This window comes from Dioscorea cayenensis, chromosome 16, assembly GCF_009730915.1.
Source record: "Dioscorea cayenensis subsp. rotundata cultivar TDr96_F1 chromosome 16, TDr96_F1_v2_PseudoChromosome.rev07_lg8_w22 25.fasta, whole genome shotgun sequence".
Taxonomy (NCBI): Eukaryota; Viridiplantae; Streptophyta; class Magnoliopsida; order Dioscoreales; family Dioscoreaceae; genus Dioscorea; species Dioscorea cayenensis.
This window is the reverse complement of record NC_052486.1, coordinates 15,775,571-15,786,007: the sequence shown is the minus strand read 5'-3', so window position 1 is coordinate 15,786,007 and position 10,437 is coordinate 15,775,571. Positions and strand designations below refer to the sequence as shown.

At 43.7% G+C, this 10,437-nt stretch overlaps 1 protein-coding gene across 1 annotated transcript; it reads right to left on the bottom strand.

The window, feature by feature from the left end:
* Positions 1-7,780: 7,780 nt before the first annotated feature.
* LOC120278800 (ribosomal protein S2, mitochondrial) lies at positions 7,781-10,044 on the bottom strand. Its single transcript, XM_039285534.1, has one exon. It carries the CDS (start codon positions 8,950-8,952, stop codon positions 8,293-8,295), a length of 660 nt encoding a protein of 219 aa, XP_039141468.1. The 5' UTR covers positions 8,953-10,044; the 3' UTR covers positions 7,781-8,292.
* Between the last annotated feature and the right edge of the window lie 393 nt (positions 10,045-10,437).

Here is a 10,437-nt window from a genome sequence, read left to right as displayed (position 1 = left end):
GGCCTTGGTTTTTCCAACAAAAAAGTCGATGGGATTGATTGGCATTCAATGCATGATTTTTCGATGAGGCTTTTTCATTTGTGGTAGACTGAACACCCGATAAAAATCAAAGAAAACTACAAGAAGCCCTATTCTTGAAGTGAACGGCCGCTTTCTTGGAACTCAACTTATTAAGACATCCTCTTGACCTTTGACATAGGGATTCTTTTGACCTTAGATATCAAATCGTTTGTCCTTCACAAGTGCGCTCCTCGAGCACTGTACATCTCATCTTTCTTAGATGAAAACAAAACACGCCCTACATGCTTAGATGAGAACAAAGGCCTCAACTAATAAGCGAGAAGGGTGAAAACAATAAGCGGGTGCTCTTATTTATTAAATGTTATACGATGCCACTATCGAGTTCAACAATGCCAACTAGAGCTCTTGACGACTAGCGACAAGCTAGCGTCAGGCAATAGTGTCCGGATACACCCGAGTGCTAATAGCTCTAGCTTTTAGATTCGTAAGGCTAGCCAGGTCGACTTATATACTAATACTAATAGGTCAAAATAAATCCCTTTTTCGAACAATAGAAGAGACTAATGGAGCGGACTCTGGAAGTCTTTGTAAGGCTAGCAAGGTACTCGAGATAGGGGCAAGGAAGATGAAGGGGAAGCTTGACTAAGCTACGGTAAGAAAGCAAGCGCTAGTAGAAGGCTCTTGGAACACTTACTTTGTCAACTTCAAAGCTGACTTTCTTTTCTATATCACGAGATAGAACAAAATGCGACTTAGCTAGCCTATCTAATCTAGTAGCGGTTAAGGCAAGTGGAAAGAAAGGAGTGGCGAGGGTGAAGGGAGTGGATCTTTTGAAACTCCTACTTTCTCATTGAGATTGGGCGAAATAGGGGGTGCTTCATACATCACGACAATCTTCCTTCTTGATCGGATCTTGAATCTTGTGTTGAAGATTCCTACTGACGATTTGTGGGATGGCCTTTATTCTTTTGCAATTTTGCAATAAGTGTTTGGATTCCGGTTTGGTGGTGGCTTAGGAAGGAGCTGAACTAAACCACGTAAGCGACATTGGAATAATTTTTGCTGGTGTGAGCGCTGTTGAGGCGCCACTTGTCTCACCATTGGGAGGAACATAATGAGAGATTACTGCGGTTGTTGGGGATGCTTCAGCTTTGGATGGGGCATTGCTGCAGCTGAGGCGCTCGGTGCGCTTAGAGCCTTATATTATATATTATAGGCTCGGGACCCACTTGAGGACAACCGCCATCGTCCTCCACCAAAGAAGTTAATTAATTGTGGGGGGACTCTCGGTTGACTTGACCTCCAACACCAAGAGGTAATGAGTGCGAGGAGGAAGCCGAAAGCCAATCATAACATTGAAATGGAAGGCCATTGACAAATTCCCTTGCTTATATCCCAGCAAGTGCACGGGTTTGTCGAAGTAATAATCCCGAGTGAGCGGGGAGTCGAATCCACGAGGGAGTAGGGGAATGAAAATACTTAATTTGGTTCTTAGCTATGTGGAAGATCAATAATGATTGGTGTGAAATTGATTCAATTCTCAATAATAAAAAGAAACAAGTGAGTGAGCAAGAATAAAAGAAAAGGGTAAGGCAATCGATAAAGATGGGGTACTCGGATGATGCTTCACCTAGGAAAAATCGTTTTCAAGTGCAAGAACTCTCTATTATGCTTCCTAATTGATGCAATGGTGAGTCGTGGAAATCCTTACATACATAGTCCCAAATCTAAGGTCAACTATGCCTAACTCTATTCATGTCCCGGAGGAGAGATTAAGTAACCTCTCAACCTCACTTTCGAATAAAGTTGCAATGGGCTCTAGGGATTCCAAGTGATAAATCGCTTTCAATTATAGACCTAACCCTTTGGTCCCTAGCCACAATTAAGCCCTAGATACTAAGATCCCTCAGCGCTTCACTCCATTGCCGCGCAACTAGGCCCCAGTGGAGGTTCATCCCTTAGACGATTCACTCTATTATGGCACGAAAGAACCCAAGGAGATGGAGGTAGAATCTATCACGTCGGAAGGGAAGGGGCGCTCACATGCCTCTCGACTAACCCTCTCAACCCTCTCCAACCTAGCTTTGTCTAGCAGCTGGTGGTGTGTCACTCACTCACAAGGTTACCAACAAGAACACTCAACCCTAGTGTCACTCTAGGGGAAATGTTCATACAATCAAGCATTCAAGGGTGGAACTAATAATAAACATCAATTTATTGAAATCATAATAAAAGAAGTTCAATGAAAGCGAGTACATCCTAGGGGTTCACAATCACCCAAGTACCCGGTAGGGGTTTAGCTCTCCATGGAGCTAAGTACAATCAAAAGAAATTGAATGTAAAAAGCAAAGAATCCATAAAAGAAACCCCTCGATGGTGCGTGTCAATGGTCTTGTGGAAAGTCCTCTGACTAGATAGTCCAGGATTCCTTTTACGTCCGGTATAGGATGCGCCTCGATCAGAGCTCCCCTACCAACCTTCTTCCTAATGGAATCACGATGTCGAGACCATGGAGAACTTCTCCAAAACCTTACCCAATACCCTCGAAACCCTAGCCAGAAACCCTCTCGTAGAGTTGGGGAAAAGATGGAGAAAAGAATCTTTGAAATCGAGTGAAATCGGCTTTAAATAGAGGTGGAATCGAGGGCATTGCAGGGCGATGTATGATGTCACGCGCCCTTGTGGAATTTCCACGGGTGTGGATAATTTCCACATGCCATGCCCACGTGTGGATTCTCTATTTCTTTGATTTCTCGGCCGGTGCTGCTCTGATGCCTTTCTGAGTACTACTGGGAAAATACTCCCGAATTCCATACTTTCATTGGGAGTAGCATAAGCGGGCACTGCGTTTACGTGCGTGAATCACTTGCTTCTTCAATGATGTACACGTTGGTGGATCTTTTTATTCTTATATGCATAAATCGGAATGCTCGAGTGTGCTGCCTTTGTGCCCTCAAATGAATGTGCTCACTTTCGAATCTCGAGGAGGTTGGCACACCTCTAGCATCTCACACTGACCTATGTCTTCGCGTTTGAACCTTAGCAAGATCTCCTCAAAAAATAGGTGCATTATGATCCACATTGGCCTATTTCCTTCATACTCGGCCTCACAACCCTACCTGCATAAAAGTAACACATAAAAACACATATTAATGTAAAAAGCTGAGAAAAGTAATACTCGCACATAAGGAATGAGCGACTTCGCATTCATATCGCACAAAGCACTTATCGGTCATATTTTTGGAAATCAATTTAGTTGATTTGGCTATAGCCGGTTTTGGCATCTAAAAATCGAAAGACCGGGGGATCCAATAGAGCGAACCTCCACAGGAGTGTTTAGGGTCCAACGCGACGCTATAGTACCATGACCCATAGGAGAGAATGGATTTAATCCAATTATTTTATAACCACTGATCATGCCAAAATCCTCTGACCAAGCTTGCTCCGAGATGACTTTTTCATCTGGAGGGTCAAATGCTTAAGCAGAAATCCTCTAACCATCCCTTCTTGATAACTGGTAAGTACTCCCATCTCTGGGAACGCCAACCATAATCGGAAAGGGAGAGGATTAATACCAGTCGGCGAGTGTAGTAGCAAAAACTGACGACGCCAATGACGACTCTTTGTTTGGTATCGCGCGCTGAGTATACACGTGATAACCGGAACCCCAGCAACTAAAAGAAAGACAATACAATCAATCTTTAGTGACGGTTACAAGAATGGCGGGGGGTTTACTAATGATCTTCACATCCGAACTGAGACTGGATTACACAGTCCACCCTCACTCCAGACACAAAGAATGGCTTAGCAAACTCTAAGGCACCAGTCTTAGAGACTCAATCTTTCTCTAAGTAAATCTGAACATGTAACTGGTCCATCAGTCTTCGGTACTCACTTGAAACTAAACGATCCCCAATGACGATATCGTCACCGAGGAGAGCATAGTCAGTGAACCTACGTCCCGGCTCGCTCGGCGCAAATCCATAGCAGAAATTATGTGCAAGGGGAGGCCAAGAACTAAGGAAACCCAATGGTTGACCAGTAAAAATGAAAAAAGAGACAAGGGTCCTTTCCTGATCTAGAAGGACCACGGAAATTCTTTGTCATCAAAGCCGCGACCACCCAACTATAATATAAGAAAGAACACGACCAAAGAGAACGGATACCATACTTCCCAGAATCATAGCTGGGAAGGAAGCGAAAGCTGGCTCGACCAACCCTTGACCTAACCCTCGGAAGCGGGGTAGGTAAGGGAGCATCTTATTTATATAGTTGATCCTCTTGTTGAACCAGTAGCTCTAGATCGAGAGCCGGATGCACCAGTAGTCAAGGCATAGCCAGTTGGTTTACCATCACTAGAAAAGGCAGAGGTAGCAGCATATGATAAACCACCATTAGTTCGATCAGCACCTGACAAGGTCTTTTGTTGTCGGCACCATAACTTTGTACCTGGCTTCGCATCTGATGGCTTTGGTATTTCTTCATAGTCTGATGCCTATGGTAGAGATTATAAGTTTCGTGATCAAGAGGTATTTTAGTGATCGAAAGGAAGAGTCTGAATTTAGGGATCGAGACCCTAGGACCCTACAGGGCAATACCCTACGGGACAAAATGCTACAGGACTTTAGTTACATATCCCTAGCCAGCTCCAGTTCCGGCTCAAGAGGTTCATTTAGATCCAGCAGTTCCGGGGCGGGGAAGACGTGCTTATCAAATCTGTGCTTTCGTCAATACCAAACCACATTATGTCCGTTACCCGGTTGCCTGCTAAGATCATAGAGGCGCTTGAGTCTACATCCCGAAAATTTATGTGGGCAGGCACCGCTGACTCGGGGTCAATCCACCCGGTCAAGTGGGATACGGTTTGTAAACCTTTGCACGCGGTTGGCCGGCTAAATTTGGAATCTTAAAGTCCAAAACGTGGCTTTTCAAGCGAAGCAGTATTGGAGATTAAAAATGGATGGATCGTCAATGTGGGCCAAAGAGGTGAGGGGCACAAAGTATGGTTCAGGGTCATCGGAGTTCTCCGTGGGTAGGCGCACGCGTTCGGTGTCGTCGGCCTGGAAATCGATCGGAAAAAAACTGCCCCTTTTGTGAATCGCCACACAAAAATGGAGCGTTGAGGGACGGATCCTTGGTTAAGGTGTGGGAGGACTGGTGGGACCACGCCCTTTAAATTAAATAGGGCGGCTACTGTCCGGGATTGGTGGCGCGTCCCTTCGGATGCGACAGTCAACTCCCTGTTCGACGACTCGAGGTTGGGTTGGAATAGGTCCCTAATATCCTCTGTTTGGGACCAGCCATGAAAGCTTACATAATCCAAGAATATCCAAGGGGCCTGGTCTGGTCAATCTGACAGACCGGTTTGGGCTCTCGATCGGTCCGGCGTATATACGGTGAAGTCTGCCTACAGGCAGCTTCTTTCCGATGGGCCACATTCATTCTTCGGGTTTCGTAAATGAGTAGTGGAAGTGAGATCGATCAGTCAAGTTATGCCGCAAAGGAAGCCAAAAAAAGCTCACAGACTCAAATAACTTGTTTAGCTTGAACCTTTTTTTTACCAGGTGTATTATAGTTAAAAAGCGAAGCGGAAGCACGTCTTTATGAATCAGACTTTGTCCCCGCCCGCGAACTACTTTCCAATCCATCCACTGATTTTTCACTCAGGCCTACATCCAATCCAATAATGAGGACTCGGTCTATCTACGCTATCATTCCCATTCAAGCAAAAAAACTCACTAAATTCAATGGACGTGAGCGACAATCTACTTACCTTGCTATCCACGAGACGACATTGAGGGCTAACAACACAGGGATCTGTCTGCAGAAGCTGACTAATTAGGGAGCTTAAAAAAACCCGATTATCAAACCGCAAAGGGGTTGACTCCCACCCTAGTCCGGGAATAAAGTAAGCCAGCCCCCGGTGGGAATAATAAAGCAATTTTTCGTGGGGATAGGAAGTTCTAGCTTCCTCCCTGGGCGGGAGTGAGAAAGATGCTGCTTGCTATCTTAGCAACTGGATCTGAGATTGCTGCAACAACTGATGTAGTTTATACTTCCGTGACTCTCTATGCCACTGCCGCTATCTCTCTTTCTATCGCTGCAACCTTCGCTCCAGTTATTGGAGTCAGTGCTGCTTCCATTGCTTTAGCAATATATGAAACAGGTACCAGAACCTCTCGATTTCGAAATTAGGCTCGTTCTTCTAATGGATCGAAAGGTCAAAGCAGGCTCCTAGTACGTACCAATCTTTATACCTATAACGGGACACCAAGACCTACCCTATTGGAGAGAAACTCTAACCACCTCCGAAGAAAAGCTTTATTCATTCGTCAAAGAGGCTAAAAGGGTAGGTAGTAAGTAAATTCTTCTGACGGTGTGAAAGAGGGTCTTCGAAAGCATTACATTACTTCGCAGCCCGTAGTAAGCTTCCAACTCTTTCAGTATGAGCCCCCACCAAAGCATAAGCACAACGGCTGGAACCCGGTCTTCACTCAAGTTTTGTTGTTATGACTGACTCGGTTGGGTTTCGCCCCTTAATGGCCTTCCCTTCCGCGACTAAGCTTTCGTGTTTACGGTTGTCATCATACAGATCTATCACGTGACGTACGGGTCGCCGTTTAGTGTCCGCCCACTTCTTCATTCTCTTGGCGGTAGGTGGGCTAGGAACTAGAAATGCCTTGGCTAAGTCAGTGGTCTCTTGCCAATTCTTAGCGAACTGGTATGCTGCGGGGCTCTTCCCTATCCAAGAGATGCACCCAATCCCTTTGGTTGGCGCAACCAAAGTGCCCCACGGAGCGGTATTCCGAAAGGAGGGCATTGGCGCGCTCAGTCTGGCCGTCCGGTGGAAGCTTTCTTTTGGAGAAGTGTAGTTCCGACCTTTCTAGTATAGCTGCTTGAACATCTCGGTCCAGAATCGCCCGGTGAACCGGGGATCTCGATCACTTACGAGACTTTGTGGGCCAAATGACTTAACGAAGAGTTTGGCCGTTGGACGTAAACTACTTTTCTCCTTTATATCTCCCTTTCACAATCGAAGTGGGCTAGCCCGATAGAGTGGGGTCAGGCAGGAAATCACATGGATTGATCGATGATTTCCATTCACATCTCGAGTCGTTAGAATACAATACAAGACTTCTCAACTGAGCAAATGAGGAAAGAGAGGTCGGTTTAAGCACAAAGACCGTTTTCCTACCAATGGAGATGTATCTGATTACGGTCACACTGAAGGTACTTCTCCTAATGATGCTGTACAAGACCTCTAGAACCGATACACTTAGCCGATGCCGATGAAGGGTATGATATATCTTCTCGCCTTCTATTCTTTTTTTCTTTCATGTGTGTGATGTCGAGTGTGAATGTTGATTTTGGGATGCAGATGAAGACTGACTCGTACGCTTTCTTTCTCCTTCTCCTGCGGGAACGGGATGCAAGCCTTCTTCGTCCGTTCTACTAACCGGAAAGCCTTATAAGCGACATGCCTATAGAGGAATATTTATACCTTTTTGATTGAGTATGTCAGGGCATTCAGCTAAAGACATTTGTCCAGCTTCAAATAGTAAACCTTTTTTGCTTTGTTTGATCTAGCTTTTACCTTTGCTAACAACCCGATGATTGAAAGCGCCCTATGAATGGTTAATAAATGAATGACCGATGTCCTAGCCCTTGTCCTTGGATTCCCCTTCAAGTGATGGGAGCCGTCAAACTCGTGCTCGACCGTTAGGAAGAGGGAGACAGATCGAAGCTATCCCCTGTTCGACATGGCTGAAGTCGACACGTTTTGGTGCCCTTAAGTTTATAAGTACCCATTTGACACACTCAGTTGGAGAGCCTAGTCAAGCCAATGGATCATCACTATCTCCTGTTGACAACCAGAAAGGCCTTTTTCGAAGGCAGAGCTCTTCGACTTCGTAGCCACACAGGCCTTGCAACTATTGATCCAGATCAATCATATGCTTTAGTGGAAGATGATGACGGAACTAACGATTTTGTGTAAAAGCATACAGACAACCTTCCTTCATATCTCTCGATGTACTCTACCGCTAAACAATATTCCTATCTCACGGTACATGACCTTTGACGGGCGGACTGCCACATTGCATTTTAGCTTTTCTAGCTATAAGATGTTTACTTTTTTTTTTTTTTAATACTCTAACCGCTTAGTTGTAAGTAAGGAAAGGAATCCAGCCTAGCCCGAACGAAGTCGTACTATTCTTGTTCAATCCATAAACTGGTCCCACTAGCAGGGTATTTGCCCACTCGCCCGATCGACTAAAACCAATTCAGATTGGAAAAGGTCGATCGATGAGTTCTTTCTTCTCCCGCAGTCTCCTTCATCGCAACGATTCTTCCCCGTTCAAGAATCACTGTTTTCGTGATCGAATGACGAAATAGATATACGAACTGTATAGGATCATTCGCTGGAATGGGATAAGTGATTCTTTTATAGGACCCCAATGGGATCGTAGAATCAACTAAGGATACAATAGGTATTTGTGATCGATCAGCTTCCAGTATGACCGAATACTTTCTATCTGCATCCAGAATAACCACACAATCAGGTTGTTGGTTCGACCCTAAATTTATCTTCTTCTTTCTCGAACGGATTTTTTTCGGACTTGAACAAGAATTGGTCAAAAAAGCCCCGATCCTCCATTGAGAATCATTGATACAGCTCGCCATTTCTTCCATTATCTCATATATAAAAACATGATTGGTCTTTAAAAAGAAGGAACGGCCTTTTTGACGAATGGGAGATCCTATAAAATGAAAAGCGTTTCGTAAACAAATCAGTGTTTTGTCTGAATCGAGAATAGCAATTCCATTTCTGGAACCACAGATATATACTTTGAAATGGTGAGCAGCTACCCGACGGCCGAGATGTGCGTTCGTCAAAAGTAATTTTGTACAAACTATAGAATGGATTGTCATTTTTTGTTTTCCTTTTTCGAGAAACGGGTGGTAAGTTATATAATATAAGAGGTTTGCTGCACTTTCAGTGGACGAGATCCTTTTTTCTTATTACATAAAAAAATCATCTTTTTCTTTTATTATATAATAGATAGGAAATACATGATAGGTCATAAATCCTTGCTTTATGCGAGACACTCCTCAGGCTTCAAAAGAAATTCTATCTATCAGTTACCACTCCGAGAGCATAGTTAGAGTTCACAACGGAATCTATGATCTACTCAGAAGCAAGAAAAGCCTTTACCGCAGCTGCAGGCAAGATTGGTTATTGGAAAGAATTGAAAATCATAAGATAAGCTCCTTGTTCTTCTTGCTTTCCATAGCATAGAATTAGTAGTCAAAGGGCTTTATACATTTTCTCATTTGACCTAAGGATTCTTCTTCTAAATGAAAGAAAACCATGGTCTCGATCCGGAAGGATCTTGCACGGAGTAGCTACTCTTCCCTTTCTGCCTGAAGTTTCCTTTTGTTCTAACCATTTCATTTCACTCCGACTTATCTTCCCAATATGCTAGACTAGATGTACTTTATTTATATACATAGATAGGTTCACAGTCTAATCTTTCTAGTCTTCTTCTAATATCCTCTATCCTCAATTTTGCCTTAACCTTCCTCACAGCTTTTAATTAATATGGTCAAACTTTCTTCCCTTTTATACTAACTAAAATATAGACAGAAGAAAGTGGCCCTTACTAATCTTTAACGTTATCTTATAATGGAGGAGCAGAGCACTAGGTTGTATGCAACACAGACAAGATTATTTACCCAGCAGCAGCTCAGATAAATTGTTGGTATTGTCCTCCTAAGGCTAAAGTTCCCTTGCTGGCTACCAACTTTCTATGGCATCATCAACTGTCTACTATAAAAAAAAGTCAGTCTCTTTGTTCTGATTTACAAAAAGTTGGATCCATTTACTTTACAAAAAGTAGAGTATGCTACTACGTTATACTGCAAAGATGTTTTCATTGAATATGAAGCTGTTGCATTGTGGTGTTCTCCAAACACAGGGATCTCTGCTACATCATCATCGCCACTAAACTCAGAAGTGCTGCATTCCATTCAGGGTCAGTCAACCATGCATCATCATTTTTTTTTCCACTTCAACTTAAGATCAGAATTCGATTGGGCAAATGCGGATCTTTATTCATTCTATCTAACCGTGCCCAGTAAATAAAAAAAAAAAAAGCAGTCCTCTGTGTCCCGTGTGAAAATCTCATATCTACTACTATGGGAATCCTCCTCTATCTATGCTACTAACAGTGCGCTTTGCTTGTCAGGTAAGGGATCGGATCAACAAGCTGGAGGGAGTGACCTTATAAGCCCACAAGTGCGGCCCATAGCATTTCGCGGGGGGCCTGGCCTGGTGATAAGTGCTTGTGTGATATGAATGCGAAGCGTTCATTCCTTATTTTGAGGATTACTTTTCTCAGGTTTTTACATTAATAT

Coding starts and splice junctions, on each gene's coding strand:
- LOC120278800 (XM_039285534.1), bottom strand. CDS start 8,952: ATGACAATCCATTCTATAGTTTGTACAAAATTACTTTTGACGAACGCA.